General features: G+C 42.7%; 1 protein-coding gene across 5 annotated transcripts in view; it reads left to right on the top strand.

Annotated features, from left to right (window-relative positions):
• Positions 1-20,988, top strand: part of ATP1A1 (ATPase Na+/K+ transporting subunit alpha 1) — a 31,887-nt gene extending 10,899 nt beyond the window's left edge. For 3 of the 5 annotated variants that reach the window (NM_001133855.1, XM_024242206.3, XM_024242214.2), the window contains 22 exon segments: positions 256-366; positions 1,023-1,082; positions 3,511-3,714; positions 4,331-4,444; positions 4,845-4,979; positions 5,109-5,226; positions 5,648-5,916; positions 6,422-6,620; positions 6,982-7,091; positions 9,060-9,194; positions 9,736-9,928; positions 11,312-11,487; positions 12,797-12,933; positions 14,096-14,246; positions 14,818-14,986; positions 15,127-15,281; positions 15,617-15,740; positions 17,054-17,199; positions 17,323-17,453; positions 17,747-17,848; positions 20,094-20,185; positions 20,630-20,988. In NM_001133855.1, coding sequence (NP_001127327.1) covers positions 337-366; positions 1,023-1,082; positions 3,511-3,714; positions 4,331-4,444; positions 4,845-4,979; positions 5,109-5,226; positions 5,648-5,916; positions 6,422-6,620; positions 6,982-7,091; positions 9,060-9,194; positions 9,736-9,928; positions 11,312-11,487; positions 12,797-12,933; positions 14,096-14,246; positions 14,818-14,986; positions 15,127-15,281; positions 15,617-15,740; positions 17,054-17,199; positions 17,323-17,453; positions 17,747-17,848; positions 20,094-20,185; positions 20,630-20,658 — 2,979 coding nt within the window. In that variant the 5' untranslated portion in view covers positions 256-336 and the 3' untranslated portion in view covers positions 20,659-20,988. 5 annotated transcript variants of the gene reach the window in all.
• The last annotated feature ends 332 nt before the right edge of the window (positions 20,989-21,320 follow it).

Here is a 21,320-nt window from a genome sequence, read left to right as displayed (position 1 = left end):
AAGCCTACCGGTAGCTTCAGAAGTGTTCTTAATGCTCTTGGATGGAGAGAATGTATCTTGAGCCAATGTATTAATAGTAGATTGCTTTGCTTATGTAGTAGACAGTATATGGGTATACGTTTTCGTGACTATTATCTTAATGACTATTCCAAATTATGACTACCTTAAAAACTACCAAAATCCCCTGCTCCAGAATTTTCAGTTTCAGATGAGGTTCATAATTCATAGCCTCACTTTTCCCACATTCTCCTACAGGTTGGACGTGATAAGTATGAGCCTGCAGCTGTTTCAGAACAAGGTGATAAAAAGGGCAAAAAGGGCAAAAAAGACAGGGACATGGATGAACTGAAGAAAGAAGTTTCTATGGTAAGTACTAGGAGGAATATTGTATTCCATCCTTATTAAAAATCCATGATTTTTAATCCCCCAGGCCTCACTGTATTCTTCAAAGAACTGCTATATATTAAAAGAGATCATAGCAGCTGTACAGATCTCATCTAGTCGTAGAGGTTAATATTGAACATATACTTTTTAAAAGCTGTTAGAGGGTAGGAAAAGTTATTCAGTCACTCTGGCATAACCAGAGATAACAGAATGAACTTAGGTTGATATCATGAGTCTTTGCTTTTCTCTGTATTATATCAAACATTGGGAAATTCAGCCTCTCCAGGCGATGGAAGCTTCCATAGACTTAACCTGTCTAGAACTGACCTGATCATCAGAGAAGGCAGATAAGGTTTTACTAGATCCCTGAGAGCTGCTGGGTTTCTCTGAAGTGTTATGGCAAATAGTAATGGGCCACCGTCACTCAGCTTTAGCCATTCTCCAGTGAAGAGCTGTCAATGATAGCTGTGTGGTTGCGAAGCCACAAAGCGATGGTGAAAAGTGTACCAACTTCTGCACTGAAGAAAACATCTGCACTTTGTTTAATAAGCTTAATGATAGTAATGAATAATGCTATTTTTTCTGTCATTTTTTTATACTGCACTGTTTAACTATTCTTTGTTTCTGTTTTCCCTTAGGATGATCATAAACTTAGCCTTGATGAACTTCATCGTAAATATGGAACAGACTTGAGCCGGGTATGTTCTAGTTTGAAAGCTGTTGTACAAAATCCTAGTTTTCCGTATTATATTTTCCCCTGTATTACATACAGGTCTAACCTCAGGGGCTCTAGTAAGAAAATGACACACACCATCTGCGTATCTACCATGTGACATGCACAGAATTTGGGCTTTTATATGCTACCGTTTCTTTTCCCTGAAACTTTTTGAAAGTAGATGTTATTTTCTTTTCCCTATTTTATAGTAGTTGAGAGCCGGTAAGTGGGAACACCAGAACTTACAGTTGGCTTCAAAGCCATGCTTATGCCTTGACCTTTTGATGATAAATTTTCCCTTTATTTTTCTACATTTGTTAAATTGAGTTGAATCTTTCACCTAGTTGAATCTTCAACACTTCACATTTTTGCACTTTTCCCAGCTAGCCCATTGCAGTGTGTTATGGTTATACTATCATTTGTTTAGTTATTCTATCATTTATTTGGAAATTGTTTTGTACAAAAATTAAAGAAACCTTTTCATAAAATAGGCGTTGTGTATCCTTGTTATGTAGAGGATTTTGATATTAAATGTATAACAAATGTTATAAAAGTAAATAGTCTAGGGATGTCTTGTTTCCAGATAATCACTGAAATGTCTGGGAATAACTTGAATAGCAAGCCAATATGTAGCATTTTTTCAGTAAGGCATCAAGAGCCATGGGTACTGTGGTATTCTGATATATATTGGTTTTTGTCCACAGTTCCTGGTTCATAACTCCCATAGCCCTTATTACAGTCTTTTGTTATAATGTTGGGTGTGTTAGACCTCAGTGGCAGGCTTTAAGAAACAGAATCTCTCTCCTGCCCTCCTTCTCACCTGTCACAAGGCAGGACTCTAATCTTGTTCCACTTTTCTGATTTTCCAGGTAGATAGTGTTGGAATTGAATTGGAGGAAACCTTGGTGGTGGGGAGAAACCGCCACACCTTTGCTCACAGAAGTCATCTTCTGTGTTGATTGTTGTGGTGTAAGAGTAGAGAAGAGGCCAGGTGCGGTGGCTCATGCCTGTAATCTCAGCACTTTGGGAGGCTGAGGCTGGTGGATCACCTGAGGTCAGGAGTTCGAGACCAGCCTGACCAACATGGAGAAACCCCGTCTCTACTAAAAATACAAAATTAGCCAGGCGTGGTGGTGCATGCCTGTAATCCCAGCTACTCGGGAGGCTGAGGCAGGAGAACTGCTTAAACCTGGGAGGTGGAGGTTGCAGTGAGCCAAGGTTGTGCCATTGCACTCCAGCCTGGACAACAAGAGTGAAACTCCGTCTCAAAAAAAGAAAAAAAAAGGAGAGAAGAACGTGGTTTAAGAGCGTTTTTCTTGACACAAGCACTTTAAGCTCCAAGAGGAGGCCTCGACTCAACTCAGAACAACATGCCAACAGTGACTGTGCTCACTGTGTGCCAGGCAGTCTCTAGCCACTTCACATCTCACTTAAGTTTTTATTAGAGTCTTAATGAAGTGTGCTCTCTCCAACCTATGCCCATTACTCAAATGCTGTGGGTTTATGTCCTTACTTGTAAAATAAGGTTAATAATGCCTAAAAAAGATTGTCATGAGAATTAAACAAGTTAATTAAAGCACTGAATTCAGTTCCTGGCATGTAGATAGCACTCAAATGTTTGGTAACATGAGCACAAAATACAGATAAATAGATACTTTAGACAAAAATATTTTATTTTTTTTTGACTTGTTATTTTGAGAGTGTAAAAGTGATCATATTTTCCTCTTAATGAGAGCTTATATGTAATTGCCTGCTGTCAGTGAATCTTGGGTTTAAGGCCCATTAGAAAAATAGCAGGCTTTAGTAGAGTGGTTTTTTCCGGTGAGTACTTTTCAGTCAACAGATTTATTGGGAGTTGGCTAAAATGCACATGGAGGTGAGCCCTTCTTCCCTGCCAGACAAGCAAAGAATCAAGCTGTATATTTAAAACTTGGCTGTTAACCCAAAAGATTTCTACAGGAAGTTTTTTTCTTCTTTGATGTTTGTAGAGGGGTTTTTTTCCCCTCCCGACAAAATCAATACACAGAAAACCCAAAGCTCTTAATTTGCAAAACTGAATGGATTTGTGAAAATAGATACCTTTTTGGCAGAAATGCAATTTGGCATTAATCCCTTGATCTAAAACTTAGAAGAAACCAGGCTGAATTCAAATTTATTGATGGATCAATTTAAAGAGTTTTAATCTGGGTGTTATGGGTTCCTTGGGCATATTGTTTGCCTGAACCCTGTGGGGGCTGGCTCATCAGCAGAATTATTCCTGAAGGAATTTGCTAGGTTTTACCTTGGCTCTCTAGCTTGGGACATTTTGTTTCTTCCTTAAATCCTTATTGCAGCTGTCCAGCTACCAGGTAGGTATATTGGCTTGTAAGTGCTGGTACAGTTTGCCTTATTTATATTCCACTGCTTCTCAGGGATTAACATCTGCTCGTGCAGCTGAGATCCTGGCCCGAGATGGTCCCAACGCCCTCACTCCCCCTCCCACTACTCCTGAATGGATCAAGTTTTGTCGGCAGCTCTTTGGTGGGTTCTCAATGTTACTGTGGATTGGAGCGATTCTTTGTTTCTTGGCTTATAGCATCCAAGCTGCTACAGAAGAGGAACCTCAAAACGATAATGTGAGTTCTGTAATTCAGCATATGGATTTGTAGTACACATCAGATATCTTCTCCGTCTTTGTCTCCCACTTATTCTCAATTACCACTCATTACTTAATGGTTATGAACAGCTGTTGCCTTCAAGGCTCATCCATTCTTCTTGGTTTCCACTTCCTGTCTCTACCACCCACGTTGTAGATGCTCTTACAAGTGGGATGCCCACCTGCATGTGCTGCTGTGAGCAGGCAGCTCTGCTCAGGCCCCAGCCGCCACCCACTGGATGGCAGAGCACAGCTTTTCATGTTGGCACATCCACCTGTCCAGAAATGCTTGGTGGTCATTCTTCAAAATCCATAAGTTGGTTGAAAAACAATCTTTGTTTTATAAAGCAGGAGAAACTGATGCATCTAGAACCTTTCCAAACATCCAGTTAGTGATCAAGTGTTGGTGTGACTGACTCTATTTCTGACCCTTCCTGTGTGGTCTTTAGAAGGATAAATAAGAAAACATGAGCTCTGTATTTCTGAAGTCTTGGTTTCTCTATTAAAAATCTGTTTTTTGTTCAGTCAAAAAATTAATTGAATGTCCCTAATTATTGTATAGAGCCATGGGCCCTAACTTGTCTTTTCCCTTCCAGCTGTACCTGGGTGTGGTGCTATCAGCCGTTGTAATCATAACTGGTTGCTTCTCCTACTATCAAGAAGCTAAAAGTTCAAAGATCATGGAATCCTTCAAAAACATGGTCCCTCAGGTACCAGACGCTTTGTTCCTTCCCCAGTGGATGACTTGATAGCCCCAAGCATGTCAGCCTGTGAATTAGTGTGAAGTTAAGGTTTTCCAAGTATTACATGACTCATCAGAAAGATGGATGTCTTCTACCCCACCCAAAACCAACCTATTTTCCTTCTATCCAAAAAGTGGTAGCCTTTCTTTTGAATATAAACTCTGAATACAGGCACACCATGTAACAGCAGTATCTCTTAAACTGGCGAGCAAGCTTTTGTAACTTGTGTAAATAAAAAAGTGAATAATATCTTTATTTTGTATTCAGGTAATTAGGATTATGACTATTTTTAATTTTATTTTCTTGTTTTGGACACTACCTTCTCTTTGTTGGTATACTAATGGTGTAAATGGTTTCCTTTCCAAAGCAAGCCCTTGTGATTCGAAATGGTGAGAAAATGAGCATAAATGCAGAGGAAGTTGTGGTTGGGGATCTGGTGGAAGTAAAAGGAGGAGACCGAATTCCTGCTGACCTCAGAATCATATCTGCGAATGGCTGCAAGGTAGATCTTTTATTTTAACAAACCTCATAGCTAGCTCTGCTGTTCGGGCAGCTTGATTTGAGGGGTACATTAGCCCATGATAAGGCTGGTGTATTCACATGACATTTTTCTTCTTTTCCCCACATATAGGTGGATAACTCCTCACTCACTGGTGAATCAGAACCCCAGACTAGGTCTCCAGATTTCACAAATGAAAACCCCCTGGAGACGAGGAACATTGCCTTCTTTTCAACCAATTGTGTTGAAGGTAGGCCATTTTTGGGCACTTTGAGCACGGCGTGGTATTTCTCTTGGGCATTAACAAAATCAAAACCATAGGCACAATCTCTTGTTTTATTGGCTCCATTTCTGACAACTTGTGTCAAGCACAGAGCAGAGGTGTCTTCCTAGCTGGCAGGAAACCTTGTGGCAGTTTCCCTTCCCTCCACCCCCACCCTGCCTCTTCTGTCAACAACACCAGTCCGGCATGGGTGTTGGAGCTGCTGTCCTGCTACTGGAGAGAAGTCCCTTTGCCAAACAGCATGTACAACCAAAGAGCTGGCCCTTAAAAAGTGTGCTTTTATCAACTCTTTTTCTTTTTTTAGTCATCCTATGTAATTGTGTAAAATCTGTGGCTTCCTTCAGGCTAGATACAATTAGGTACAGTTCTCCCTCCCCTTCTTTTTAAGGCACCGCACGTGGTATTGTTGTCTACACTGGGGATCGCACTGTGATGGGAAGAATTGCCACACTTGCTTCTGGGCTCGAAGGAGGCCAGACCCCCATTGCTGCAGAAATTGAACATTTTATCCACATCATCACGGGTGTGGCTGTGTTCCTGGGTGTGTCTTTCTTCATCCTTTCTCTCATCCTTGAGTACACCTGGCTTGAGGCTGTCATCTTCCTCATCGGTATCATCGTAGCCAATGTGCCAGAAGGTTTGCTGGCCACTGTCACGGTAAGAGGCAGGTGATGGTCACCCTGACTCAGATCAGCTTGCATGAATGTTACACTCTTCCGCTATCCTATTCTAAGGTATTGCCAACTTATGTTTTATTCTGGATGTTTGATATAGTTTTTCTTGAGAGCCACATCACGTGGTGAGTTTTGACAGTGAGAAAACCTCAGCATTTGTTCATACGTAAGATAACTCCAAAGCATACATTTTGCTTTTAAATGATCACGTGGTCCAGAACAGTGCAGTGGAGAAAGGAGAAGAACTTGGGATCAAGTAGGGGGATAGAATATGGTAGAATCCTGTTACTGTTTTTCTTAATAGATGGCTTTTCTGGAAGGAAGGGGAAGCCTCATGTATGGGTTCCCCTTATTATTTCTTCAAACTTCAGAAGAAGGTTGGAGAGATTTAATTTTAGACAAATTTCTTCCACATTAGGGTATAGCAAGAATCTGTGTAGAATTCCAACCTGGTTGAGTGAAGTAATAATCTTCCTAATATTTTTTAGGTCTGTCTGACACTTACTGCCAAACGCATGGCAAGGAAAAACTGCTTAGTGAAGAACTTAGAAGCTGTGGAGACCTTGGGGTCCACGTCCACCATCTGCTCGGATAAAACTGGAACTCTGACTCAGAACCGGATGACAGTGGCCCACATGTGGTTTGACAATCAAATCCATGAAGCTGATACGACAGAGAATCAGAGTGGTAAGGCCAGGGTTACCACACACCTTAGCCACCTGCTCACTTCGCTTGGTTTTTTTTCTTTTAAGAAATTGCATGAAATTTCTTTTTCTTCTTTTTTTAAGCTCATGGCAGCTTTTTTTTTTTTTTTTCTTTCATTTAGTGAAGAGTCAAGGGTGTGGGATATTGATTTTTTGCATGTCAGTAGAAACTTTAAATTGCCCTACAAACGTGATTGAAGAATGCCTAAAATGTGATTGGTTTCATTAACTGGGAAATGAGATGTATCACTGCAGATTTCTGTGGGACTTTAATAGGAGAACTGAGAACATAGCCTTTGAAGTTAATGCATTATTGTTCTGTTGTGTTTTCTTGCCTCCATCAGGTGTCTCTTTTGACAAGACTTCAGCTACCTGGCTTGCTCTGTCCAGAATTGCAGGTCTTTGTAACAGGGCAGTGTTTCAGGCTAACCAGGAGAACCTACCTATTCTTAAGGTATGCTCAAGAGTTAATTAATGGGTTGCCTTTTGGAGGGATGTAGACAGCACATGAGAACTGCCATTTGAGTGTTAAAAGTAGCACATTACCTTTGTGGTCTGTGTGACTGTTCACTGTAGAACACCTGGAGTGGTCTGTGCAGTACTTTGCTGTGTGTAACTTACATTGTGTTGCCTGTAGATCCTGATGTATTATAGGACCCCCTGCTCCATATAGGTTGATTTAAAAGGGAAGATGCAGTAAAAATCTGACCAAAGTGGGATGGGAGGAAACGGAAGACAGTCTTTATTAGTGAAAAACCTAATTCATCTGCTTTTACTACTCTGAGTTTATATGTTATCACCTAACCTAGTGGATGGTGAGAGCTGAGGGCTGTAGTGACTCCATAATCGTATTTGCATATTAGGATACAGTAGATTCCAGTAAATCCTTTAAGCCATTTATTTTCCTGAAATAGCTCAGCTTATCTTATCTTATTGGTTCTTAGCTTGTTTACTAATGATGTAAAAATAAGCTCCCGGCCAAAATAAGCCCAGCCTTAGCCTGTGGAATTCTGATGCAGTTTGAAATGATTGAGATTTTACTATGCTGCCCAAGTGAAGATGCAGTCTCAGAGATCGTGAATTGTACAAAGTCCTGTAGGAGAAGAAAGCTATGTGAGGCTCTCTGGGTCCCACATTCTCTGTGAAGCTGCCTGTAGTAGTTGTGGGTATAAACTAAGTTGCCAAAGGGAATATGGCTTGGATGTAACTCAGATGGCTTCTGTGGTGAGGATAGGGTTCATTTATTCTGCAAAGGAGATTTTCTTGGCATTGAATTGATGCTGATTTGAGGATAATGTTGTTTATCTTGGGGATAAAACTTGAGATAAATGTTTCATGTTTTTCTTTACCTCAATGTGGAAATGTTCTAGGCTCTGAGCATCAGGTCCCACAAGTATCAAATCTTTCCTGATTAAAAAACCCCAGAAAGGTAGCAGAAGCTGTATTCCAAGTATTTCTGGAGTTGGGCCATGTTGATGGCATTATTACTAAAAAGCAGGGAGGGGGAAGCAGCCCTATTCTGCTTTTATTAAAAATGGCTTTTATTAAAATAACTGGCTTTTATTTAAAATGTCCCCCACTTATTTTGTGTTTCTTTCCAAACCCAGCCAACTTTCTTGCTCTGTGGAGCTGCTATACTTCTGAGCATTGATCTGTTCATCTGCATATGCAGCCTTACATGTTAAAGTTCTAAAAGGTTTACCTATATAAAAGTTGTTTACAACTGAAAATGCTTTCAGTATGTCAAAATATAAGTGTGTCATCATGTATCACAGAAAATATGTGTGTCACTGAAGCGTGGGCTTTAACTAAAATGTTACGTGGTTCGATTTTATTACTGTTGGAGTTGGTAATAGCTTTCAGTTCACATCCTTCAGGCCCAGTTAATTTCGCGCAGTTATGATTATAATGTACAGTCTTCTACTTTGCCCTTGACACAGGCAGTTTGTCCCCAGTCCTGAGACCTTAAGCATTTTCGTATGAATTCTACAGTAATGAAAGGTGCTATAAATGTTTAGTTTCTCACTTGGTATTTTCAGATAAGTCACCAGAAATAGGTAGTTGGGAATAGCATTGGCTTTGAGACTTTTCAGTAGGCCAGGGGAAGATAGAAATAGACTGCAGTAGGTTGGAAGGGTGTGTTATACCTCTTCTAGGGAAGGTGACACCTTCCCACACCCTTCTTTCACTAGAAGCTGCTGTGGGGCGGGGAAGGACGTTGGGGTTTGAGTCTGAAGCACTGTGAACAGCAGTGGTCTGGGCTAGAGGGACGCCTGTCCCACTTAACACCACTGCTTCCTTCTTGCCCGTCCTCTGCTACCTCTGACAAGATTGGAATGTGTCTTGTTATTTTTCCTGTTTTTTAGTGATGCCTCAGTGAAATTTTTTGGAGATAATTTACAGATGATGTCTCTGTTCACAGCGGGCAGTTGCAGGAGATGCCTCTGAGTCAGCACTCTTAAAGTGCATAGAGCTGTGCTGTGGTTCCGTGAAGGAGATGAGAGAAAGATACGCCAAAATCGTCGAGATACCCTTCAACTCCACCAACAAGTACCAGGTCTGAAGATCGATGGGTACACGGAGGGCGAGGGCAAGCTGGGGGACAAAGAGGGGGAGGTACATGAGCAAGTTGAGGAAATATTCTCCCTTTGGAGTTTTATAAGCTTTAGCTTTAAATTTTGCCCTTGATTACTGTAGAATGTCATAATTTAGTTGAATATCATCAGGATAAATGAAGCCTCTTGCAAAACACTGTTGAGCCCTTTTGAATACTTGTGGTTTGGGGTGGGTGTGGGCATGTGGGGAGGGGGCTGGAGGTGTGTGTGCACAAGTGTTCCCCAGTCCCTGTGTTCTGAAATTTTGTATGTTCTTTTTTAATGTGAACGAGTGTCAGGAATTTATGAATACATCATAGTGCTCATTTTTTTTTTCCTGTAGCATTCAAAGTATGTTACAGGTATAACATACTTCAGAGTTCAGAAAGAGGGGATCTTGGGTCTTTTATAGCAAATACTAAATAGTAAGTGAAGCTTTGTTTTCCACCATGGACTGCCACACATCCAACCATCCAATGTTTATATCTCAACAATCCTTCACAGTTGTCCATTCATAAGAACCCCAACACGTCGGAGCCCCGACACCTGTTGGTGATGAAGGGCGCCCCAGAAAGGATCCTAGACCGTTGCAGCTCTATCCTCCTCCACGGCAAGGAGCAGCCCCTGGATGAGGAGCTGAAAGACGCCTTTCAGAACGCCTATTTGGAGCTGGGGGGCCTCGGAGAACGAGTCCTAGGTATGCAGATAACCTGGTAACAGAGTGCCTGGGCACATTTCTATCCAGTAACCTAGTCTGGTAGACAGTTAACAAGTGATCCTATGAACCTCTACGTCTTGTTGACCTTCCTCTACATCTTTTAGGGGCAATCCTCCTATTGGTTTTTTTGCCCCCTATTATTTTGAAAACAATAAGTGCTGGAGAAATGTTCAGCGTATTGGGCTGTGAGAAACAACGTCCTGATGGTTTGCTTCTGACTTGTACTTAGACCTTTGGTCTCATGCTAGTCCTGTTTGTTTTAAAAAAAAAAATGGTGGAAGAAGATCTTTCTTCTCTAACCTTTGTTGCTATGGACATGACTAATAAGCCTAATTAAATTAAAGTTAATTAACTCTTAGCGTGTCTAAGTTAGACATACTATTTCCTGACTGCCTTGGAATGGGTGTGAATTTACATGAGCACTTATATGCTCAGCTCAGAAACTAGACTAACAGTAAACTTTTAGTCTAAGATGCTACCTATTTTTTTCTACCCTGACAGCTACTGAGGCTGAGAAGTTCACTTTACCCATCGTCTAATGTATTTGGGAAAGTGGCATTTATAATACTTTGTAGGTTGACAGATACTACATTCATTATTTATATAATGCTTCCTATTCTTCTTAACTTGGGTAAATCTAACTCATGGTATCTTTCTTATGTGTCTATCCAACCGAAGGATTGCTATCTTCTCTTAAGTATTTTTCACTTCCCTACCTCCACCACCCCAAAGTGGAAGCAGTCTCTCTTCTTTGAGTCCACATGGCACATTAAAGATTATTGTAACATCATACAATATTGAAAAGAATGTCTTACATTATCTTGATTCTTGCATTTACTATACTAGATGATAAACCCCCTCGGCAGAATGCATCTGATCTGTACTTATCCTCAAAAGTAGCTAGCATGATGTCCCACATTGGTGCTCAGTAATATGTTTCAGTTAAATGAACAAGAGAGCAGAGGTATGGCCTTGATGTTTCCAGAGAAGGCAGCTGAGGCAGATAATTCCATGATTTGCCAAATCCAAATAACTTAATGTCATCATCAGTGGGCAAGTCTAGAACCCTAATATCCTGGTGCTCAAAATTAGTGTTATCAATTCAGTCTTCTCCACATTAAACAATTTCCAATTCCTTTGAGGCCTGGTGTGATGGATTCTGTCTTTCGAATGCTTTTTTTTCTTTCAGTGACTCTATCGTTCATAAATGTTAAACAAAACCTCACTCTGTTATAAAAATATAGACTTTAAAAATTTTCCAAAGTAAACACTCCACAGAAAGGTAGGTGGGCTGAATAGGCTGCTGTTGTCCTTACTGCCCGGCATCACTGAAATTTTCAAAGGCTCCTGTCCTCCTCGCAGGTTTCTGCCACCTCTTTCTGCCAGATGAACAGTTTCCTGAAGGGTTCCAGTTTGACACTGACGATGTGAATTTCCCTATCGATAATCTGTGCTTTGTTGGGCTCATCTCCATGATTGACCCTCCACGGGCGGCCGTTCCTGATGCCGTGGGCAAATGTCGAAGTGCTGGAATTAAGGTAGTGCCCAGGCGCCTCCTTGGCTTCATCTCTTAATGCCTTGGGACACCCTACTCAGTGAATATTGCCTTTTGAGGTCCAGATGGCCAGCTGTTTTATCTCACCTGGAGTATTAATTTCTCATCTCCAAAGCTTTACTTCCACCCAGAAAAGACCAAATAGTATTAAAATATGATGGTGTAAACTCACGAGGAATTAAACATTTTTTGGAAAGCAATTGTTTAAAAAAGAAATGTAAGCAAAGTAAAAACAGCAAAAGACTTGAAGTTTTAAAATACTTGCATTATTCTAAGTTAATGTACCTTATGCAATGAATGGCATATCTTCTGTGTTTTCAGTTAACTGTTTGTTAATGAGTATTTGGTGTCCTCTGTGTATCTGTCTTTTTTTAAGTAGCTGAATATTACTCAAGTGCACTAATATCCTGTTGCTGGGTATTTGATTTGTTTCTGTTTTTTACTCTCAGGATTTTATTTTATTTATTTTTTGAGACAGAGTCTTGCTCTATTGCCCAGGCTGGAGTGTCATAGCGCGATCTCAGCTCACTGCAACCTCCACCTCCCAGGTCAAGCAATTCTCCTGCCTCAGCCTCCCAGGTAGCTGGGATTACAGGCACCCGCCACCACGCCCGGCTAATTTTTGTATTTTTAAGTAAAGATAGGGTTTTGCCATGTTGGCCAGGCTGGTCTTAAACTCCTGACCTCAGGTGATCTGCCCACCTCAGCTTCCCAAAGTGCTGGGGTTATAAGCGTGAGCCACCACACCCGGCCTACTCTCAGGATTAATACTGCCTGCCCTGAAAAGCTTTGTAGAAGTTACTTCCTCACCATTCTGACTGCTTCTTTTTAAAGTATATTCTAAGTATAATCACTGCATCAAAAAATAACAATTTTGAATTCTTGTCACATGTTGCTTTTCCTCCAAGTTGTGCCAATTTGAGAATGCTAGCCAGTAGCATGTGGTGTCTTCACAGTCCCACCAGCATCAGATTTTTATCCTTTTTTTTTGCTGGTTTTAGTAATTTTCAAGTATTTTTATGTAACTGTGTAGAAGGAAAAATAGACATTGTGTATGCTACTGATTGTGCACCAAGATAAAAAACCTGAGTATTGCCTTTGTGTTTCCTTTCTGTGGATATATATGTTTATATTTTTGGCTAATCAATGTTTATTAGTTTTATATTTGCATTCCTTTCCTTTTGATAGTCTAAGCCGAATCATCCTTAGGATTTACTCTTGCCTACTGGCTGTAAGACTTTAAGGTCATTTACTTGGCAGTTGCATTCAACACATTGTCTTGTTTACTACAGGTCATCATGGTCACAGGAGACCATCCAATCACAGCTAAAGCTATTGCCAAAGGTGTGGGCATCATCTCAGAAGGCAATGAGACCGTAGAAGACATTGCTGCCCGCCTCAACATCCCAGTCAGCCAGGTGAACCCCAGGTAAGGCAGGAAGCTCAAATCACAGTCTGCTGTGAACGAGCAAATAGTGATGGTTTAAAATCTTCAGCGTGGTTCTATAATGGTTTGCATCTAGGCTTGCTCTGAGTAGGAAATGTACCTGCACTGCCAGAAAGCAACCTTGTCATTCCTAAGGAGGGTTTTAAGTAAGAGCAAGTCATAATAATTAGCACTTAGATGGTATTTACTGTTCTAAGAGCTTGATATGGTGACCTATTATTTGCAGAGCAGGGAAGGTAAGGATTCAAGAGGCTTTTGAAGTACCTCAGAACTGGTGAAGTCATGCAGTAAATTCAGTAGTCTAGCTTCTGATTTCATGCTGTTAACCACTGAGCTCTACTGCCTAGCACCTAGCATCTTGACACTTTCCACGTTCACACTAACAAAATAAAATAAGGAAGGGACAATTACTTAGGCCATTCAGGCAAACACAGGAAACATTTGACAATGAAGTAAAATAGATAATAGCAAATTGGTTTTGTTTTAAGGTTTAGGGCCCTTTCACCCTATGTTAGGGTTAGAGGAGGGTTTGGTCTTGTATCAGTTCTGCCACTTTCTAAGACTTGGTTATATTTCTTTTTTTCTTTGATGGAGTCTCGCTCTGTCACCCCAGTTGGAGTGCAGTGTCATGATCTTGGCTCACTGCAACCTCTACCTCCTGAGTTCAAGTGATTCTCCTGCCTCAGCCTCCCAAGTAGCTGGGATTACAGGCCCCCACCACCACGCCCGGCTAATTTTTGAATTTTTAGACCACCATTTTGGCAAGCTGGTCTCGAACTCCTGACCTCAAGTGATCGGCTCACCTCAGCCTCCCAAAGTTCTGGGATTACAGGCATGAGCCACACACCCAGCTAAAACTTGGTTATATTTCAGCATGTCTTATAAAGATAGGGAAAGGAAGAATACAGACAGGCCTGCCTTAGAGATCATCATGAGCCTCAAATGAGATAAAATATATGAAAATGCTCTGTAACCTGTAAAGTACTGAACACTTAATAGCTTTTACGTGCTGGGGAAAATTCCTTCTTTGTTTTGTTTACAAAGTGATCTGCATAAGAATATCCCCTCTTGAGGTGATGGACACGTGCTGGTGATGTGATGCATGACTTTTTTTTTTTTTTTTTTTTTTTTGTCCTAATTCTAGGGATGCCAAGGCCTGCGTAGTACATGGCAGTGATCTAAAGGACATGACCTCTGAGCAGCTGGATGACATTTTGAAGTACCACACTGAGATAGTGTTTGCCAGGACTTCCCCTCAGCAGAAGCTCATCATTGTGGAAGGCTGCCAGAGACAGGTCAGCCAGCACAAAGATCAGGCTGCTTTGGGCACTGTTGGCTTTAGGGATTGGAGTTCCAGTGGAAACAGAGCAACGGTGATGGATGCATACCTCGCTGTATTAGACTCAGTATAAATAGGCCAGTAGGAAGCTCCTAGGCATAGAGAGGGTGACTTGTTAATGGTTTAGCAGTGACAGAAGCACTTTAAAGTCCAGGTGTCCACTGTGTCCCAGAGCCTGACCCCTCCGTGGAGTCATCTGATACAGGGTCCTAATATTTGCAATAGAGATGTGAGTGGTCAGACTACAGGGCGTGCATACAGGAGTGGGATTTTCTGGAGTGCCACCCACCAGAGTCATTACTTTGAGTAGCTCTTGTTAATGCTGGGGGCTGTTTGTTGTCACTTCTCAGTTCTGTTATTTGGTGTAGGGCCTGTCAATTCCCTGTGACGGTTCTCAGGCTTCATAAATAGTCTCAATAGGAAAGGAGCAGTGTCTGTAATGAGTGCTCAGTGGGGGCATGCATCGCACTATTTCCATCGCTAGAAAAAGTGATTGGTATTAACCCATTTTCTCTTTTCTGGGGTAGGGTGCTATCGTGGCTGTGACTGGTGACGGTGTGAATGACTCTCCAGCTTTGAAGAAAGCAGACATTGGGGTTGCTATGGGGATTGCTGGCTCAGATGTGTCCAAGCAAGCTGCTGACATGATTCTTTTGGATGACAACTTTGCCTCAATTGTGACTGGAGTAGAGGAAGGTGAGAGCGACTTAAGGTGTACACCAAGATCTTATTCAGATACTGCCCATTAGCATCCATTTCTGTATACTTCTTGGATATTTTCAGTTTCCAGTGTGCTCGTCTCATAAGCTAACAGTAAAAAATCTTGCTTTTCATAGGTCGTCTAATCTTTGATAACTTGAAGAAATCCATTGCTTATACCTTAACCAGTAACATTCCCGAGATCACCCCGTTCCTGATATTTATTATTGCAAACATTCCACTACCACTGGGGACTGTCACCATCCTCTGCATTGACTTGGGCACTGACATGGTGAGTGTCACAACCGCCACAGATCGACAGTAGTGAGATGTGAGCTGTGTCTTCATTCACTGGCACTGTGCTCCCGAAATCCATGAGGCTGGCGTTGGGAAAACAAATTCTCAGGACCAATATCCAGTGTGTGTCCCAATCCCAGCATCACAGAATCAGTATTACCATTCTTCAAGGCAGCAGTTAACATTTGTTTATCAGATGGGAATCTTTATTTTTGTATACTTCACCTAAAAGATTTTTAAATGGGAGGGCAAGAATTTTATAGCAAAAGGTTCACAATATTAGCTTCCTTATTTTCAGTAACTAAATTCCTTCTCCCCACCCCTTCCCAGGTTCCTGCCATCTCCCTGGCTTATGAGCAGGCTGAGAGTGACATCATGAAGAGACAGCCCAGAAATCCCAAAACAGACAAACTTGTGAATGAGCGGCTGATCAGCATGGCCTATGGGCAGATTGGTAAGCTGCAGCCTGGAGTGGGAAGCTGGCACATCTAAGGCATCTGAGGTAATGGTGTCCACCTCAGGTTGAGGTTGATTTCAGAGACTGCAAATCCAGGGCGACTTTCAGGTCTAGGATGAGCCCTAACAGGGTGAGCCTGTGGAGTTTCTCTGAACTCTCTTCCATGTGAGAATATGTCTGTTGCTGTTTGCCCAGTTACCTTTTGTGGAAACTGGTTTTCTATACTGAGCACCTTGGAACTGGGCTCAACTCTGCCTGAGAAATGAGGATGTCCTTCCTCACTGAGCCTTGCAGAACACGAGGCATGGTTCTGAGGAATTGTGTGTACTTACGCACAGGCTGCTTTCCCTGGAGATACACACTTATCTGTCACTCACTTGGATGGAGTTAGGCATTGGAGAAAGTATATGTGTTTGAGAGTTTGGCTGGTAGGTCACCACCAAAGGTTGATCCTCCATCCACCTCACACTGGACTTCTGTCCCCGCAGTGCAGCATGACTAGCTAACAGGTGGTCTAGGTGGTGGGCAATCAGCATGCCATTTGTTTTTAAATCCTCTGCCTAGGCTTCCTTCAAGAGAACCTGGCGAGGCCGCCATGGATGTCTTGTTCTCCTGGATTAATGGGTCACATAACTGTGAACACTTGGATAAAGCAGAACAGATTAGAACATTGTGGAAATTATGGCAAAGATTCATTAGACAGTTGTTGGCAACAAAGTAATTGGCTGGTGGCCCATCCTGACGTTCTCCAAGGAGGCCTACTTTTGAGAGGAACGAAGACAAGGTCTCTGGTGGTTTAGGATGAAACCCTGCCCTGAGGAACTTGGAGCAGCGTGGTTAAATTGGATGCCAGGGGAGGAGGGTCCTGAAGGTGTGGAGGAGAATCAGAAAGTGCCACAGTGGCTAGAAAAATGGCAGCATGTAGGAATTTTGAAAGATGGAAAAGAAGTTATCATTTGTCAGAGATTAAAAAGTAGGGAAGTGGATTTCCCCTAAAGGTCATGCCCTTAGAAGCAGCTGGTCAAGTAACAGGTGGGTATTTTGAGAGCAAGGCACTTGTGTCTTTGTGTAGGCTCCAAAAAGTGACTCAAAAAGCAGAGGGCCCTGAGATTGAAGTGTATGCCTGGGGTCCTCCATCCCATCCCTCATAGCCTGTGAGTGACCAGGCAATTCTTTCCTGTGCTTTTATCAACCAGGGGGAAACACTCCTCCATATGTGCTCTCCCAGGCCTGCTGCAGTAATCAGCTGAAGGCTATACAGGTATCCTTGTGTGTGACATTCTAGTAATGGGGTTGTTTTTCCAACTTAGGTATGATCCAGGCCCTGGGCGGCTTCTTTACTTACTTTGTGATTCTGGCTGAGAACGGCTTCCTCCCACTTCACCTGTTGGGCCTCCGAGTGGACTGGGATGACCGCTGGATCAACGATGTGGAAGACAGCTATGGGCAGCAGTGGGTGAGTGGGTGCCTCTGACCTGACCAGTGTCAGAGCTCCTCAAGCCCCAGAAGACTGAGGCCACACTGCCACCAGCCATGCAGGTGAAGAGCCAGAGCTCATCTTCTGTCTTCTGCATTTCAGACCTATGAGCAGAGGAAAATCGTGGAGTTCACCTGCCACACAGCCTTCTTCGTCAGTATTGTGGTGGTGCAGTGGGCCGACTTGGTCATCTGTAAGACCAGGAGGAATTCGGTCTTCCAGCAGGGAATGAAGTAAGTAATGAAGGACATGTCAAGGCCTTGGCTCAAAGAAGGGGACTGGTGATTTGTAAACCCTTTGCCAAAAACTAAACATGTGACACATATAGCCAGGTTTCTGGAATCTCTAGTTTATAGAGCAAATTTAGGAAGCAAGAAATGTAATTTTCTAGTTTTTTCATCTCACCTTCAAGTTTTCGAGTACAGCTAATACATAAAGATGTTGATCTGCCATTTTAATGCATAGCATTAGAAGATAAACCTTTATTTGCATCTTTTAAGCTTTTTCTCCCCCACTTTGATTTTAGGAACAAGATCTTGATATTTGGCCTCTTTGAAGAGACGGCCCTGGCTGCTTTCCTTTCCTACTGCCCTGGAATGGGTGTTGCTCTTAGGATGTATCCCCTCAAGTAAGTTGATCCTCTTGTAGCTCCAAAAAGTATGAAATAGTATGTGTGGCTTTTCCCCCATTACTTGTGGTAATAGCTGTTATTTTCAGAATTTTGAGTGGTATGTACAAAAATTCCTATGGGTCGGAAAACTGGGAAAGCTTGACATGTCAGTAAATCAGACTAACAAATCCTGAGGCTTCCATGATAGCAGCTAGTGCTTAGGATTTGGCCCAAGATAAGATAAAGCCACACAGGCTCTAGCTCCATGGAATTGCTCGACAGCGAACTGCATTGAGCACTCAGGTCTGCCACAGCTGTAGTCCAGTTGTCTTTAGAGGCCAACTGGGGGTATGCTGGAGCTTAGGTGCCCAGGGCTCAAATATTGATTTGCTTGCTTAGTCACTGTCCCATTACAAGTCATCCACCTTTCTGGGACTCTGAATCCTCTGTTCTCAAAGAAAGAAAGTTGGAGGAACACATCTGAGGTCCCTTTTACCTTATAATCAGTCATGGGTAGAGTTGATCAAAGGAAGCATACTGCCAGTCTTTGGCCTTAAACACAGTGAATGACTCTGCATTTCAGATAAACTTGAATTTTCAGATAGAGGGTTTATCACAAACTCCATTAGCTTTTTGCAACATTGAGTATGTTTGGTGATACCTGGTAACTGATACCTGGTTGAGGTTAAGCAACTGCAACTTGATTAAAACGTGCAAAGCCACGGATTGTGGGACCCATTTACAAGTTCCTTCGAAGCTTTTGATTTAAAGCATTAGTCTCCTTTGAGTTCCTGCTGTCCTCATCCTTCCTCAGACCCGTCTGGACCATCTCTCAATCCCCTGTTGCCAGCACTTCCTTCAGCTCATCTTATCCCTAAAGTAACCAAAACCCATCAGCCTCATTCACTTCCTGTGGGGTATGTGCAGACATCATCTGTGGTGCAAGATGAGACTGGCATCCAGTCAGTCTCATTGTCCCAACCTGTCTTTATAGCTTTATCTTGTACCCCTTAGCCGTCCAATCTCATATTAGGTGAATTTGGCTTTCTTCCTCTGCCTTTGTGTTTGGTAAGATCCTTCCTCCCCACATCCCTCCTTCTGTTCCCTCTTACCCTGCCAATCCTGATAGTCCCTTCAGGGCCGGTTTCCTTGGAGCTGGTCCCTCCAGGGCCTGTGCACTTGCACCTCTTCTCTGGCATTACTTGTTGCTTGTCATTTCACCTCCCTGCTAGGTTTTAATCTAGAAGGCATGGGCCACAGTGTCTTTCTTCTCTGTGCATCCCCAGCTCCCTACACAAAGCTGGTGTACAGCAGGGGCCAGCCGTCTCCAAATTGAATTCTGTCAGCTTGGGCCATTATGTATCAAGATGGGGCTGGGGGAGAGGTCACAGAGCTTTCCAAAAAAGGCTGATGGAAAATTACACTGAAAAGGGGGCATTTCCATCTTCTGGATCCTTCCATGGTTTTTCTGCCACCACCAAAGAGATTGTTTTGACAGGTTCTGCCCAATTTTGGAAGGTGGTTCAGTTATTAGGTGACTGAGTCAGATGAGATCATCTCTCTTAGCTGCCTTGTCAGACACACAGGAAGAAGAGGAGACCACTGGAGTCCTGCCCAGGGACAGCCTTTCTCACACCATAGCAGGGAGCTGGTGATCACAGAGGCTGCCTGGAGCCTGTCAGCAGGCTAGAGACTGTGTGGCTCATCCTCCAGGCCCCTTGGAAGTCTTTGGGCTCAGCTTTTTTCAGTCCCCAGGACCAGGACTCAGAACGCAGAGCTGCATATCCCAAATGCTGTTGTCAGAGATCAAATTTGGGGAATGCATAAACTGGTTTTGACCCACACTGGCAGGTCTTTATCTTCAAATGCTGGGATATTAGGCAGATGGTCTTAAAAGCTTCTTAAACACTTTAGAAATGAAAGAAAGAAAATGTTCAGTTGCTCTGGGATGGTTAACAGAAAATGTACTCTGCTCATCCTATGAACCAAGTCTTATGAAATCCAAACTGAAGATGAGTAGGGATTCCATTACAAAGTCTGCAGACTGATTTCCTCTGCGTCTCTAGGCCCTGGGCACATGGAGCAGCAATCTGTTTTAAGACATTTTTATTTGTTCCGTTAATGACTCAGTAGTTAACTGTGACTGTACTTGGCTTCTCCTTTCAGGCTGATTATTTCGTTGTCACTGGTGACGTGCAATTTCTCTTTCTTTATTTGAACTGTGTTCATGTGCATATGAATTGGTACCTTATTCTATTTCCAGACCTACCTGGTGGTTCTGTGCCTTCCCCTACTCTCTTCTCATCTTCGTATATGACGAAGTCAGAAAACTCATCATCAGGCGACGCCCTGGCGGTAATTATGGGCATTCTGACTTTGGTTGGAGGAGGAGCGGGAGGGGCTATAGTTCTATTGGTTTTTTGTTTCCCTCAAGGTGTCTGGGCTCCCTCAGTGGTCAGTCTGATTAGCTAAGGTGATTGGACCAGCAAACTGACCATAGTCACATCTTCAGAATGTAGATCTCAGTTACAGTTTGAGGACTGGTTGTCATGTTTTAGACTTTAAAATACAAACCAAGTATGATTTAGTGAAAACTTGTCAGAAATCTAAACCATCTTTCCAGGTAACTTGGTATTCCTAAAAACATTTAAATAAGTACAGTTGAGGTCCCATGTTTGGATTTTAATACACCCGACCCCCATCATCCTCCGGTTGGTTTTCATCCCTGTTTCCCTCTGTAATGCTGGAGCGAGGAAGAGTCACTGTAGTGTGTCTTGTCTGTCTCTTTGCCACCCACAGGCTGGGTGGAGAAGGAAACCTACTACTAGCCCCCCGTCCTGCACGCCGTGGAGCATCAGGCCACACACTCTGCATCCGTCACCCACCCCCTCTTTGTGTACTTCAGTCTTGGAGTTTGGAACTCTACCCTGGTAGGAAAGCACCGCAGCATGTGGGGAAGCGAGACGTCCTGGAATGAAGCATGTAGCTCTATGGGGGGAGGGGGGAGGGCTGCCTGAAAACCATCCATCTGTGGAAATGACATCGGGGAAGGTTTTTATGTGCCTTTTTGTTTTTGTAAAAAAGGAACACCCGGAAAGACTGAAAGAATACATTTTATATCTGGATTTTTACAAATAAAGATGGCTATTATAATGGAATTTGTCTGTGCCCTCGTCGCTTCTTTGGTACAGATGTCTATGTGATCTGGAGCTGTGGTTTTCAACATGAGTCCCTGACCAGCAGTTTATCAGCATCACCTGGTGGCTTGCTAGGAAGGTGGGCCCAGACCCACTGAGTCAGAAATGCATCAGCAATGTGGCTTAATAAGCCCTCAGGTGATTTTGATTTACATTCAAGTTTGGAAACCACTGGCTAAGAGGAAGCATTCTGCCCGTGCTCTTTTATTTGGAGTAGGTAAGTTTACCTGACCCATTTTTTCTGGCTGCTGCCTGGGGTGATAGGGCTGTAACTCCACCTGCTGCCTTAGCAT

Source organism: Pongo abelii, chromosome 1 (genome assembly GCF_028885655.2).
Source record: "Pongo abelii isolate AG06213 chromosome 1, NHGRI_mPonAbe1-v2.0_pri, whole genome shotgun sequence".
NCBI lineage: Eukaryota > Metazoa > Chordata > Mammalia > Primates > Hominidae > Pongo > Pongo abelii.
The sequence above is the reverse complement of the archived record's forward strand: the minus strand, read 5'-3'. Positions and strand labels throughout refer to the sequence as shown.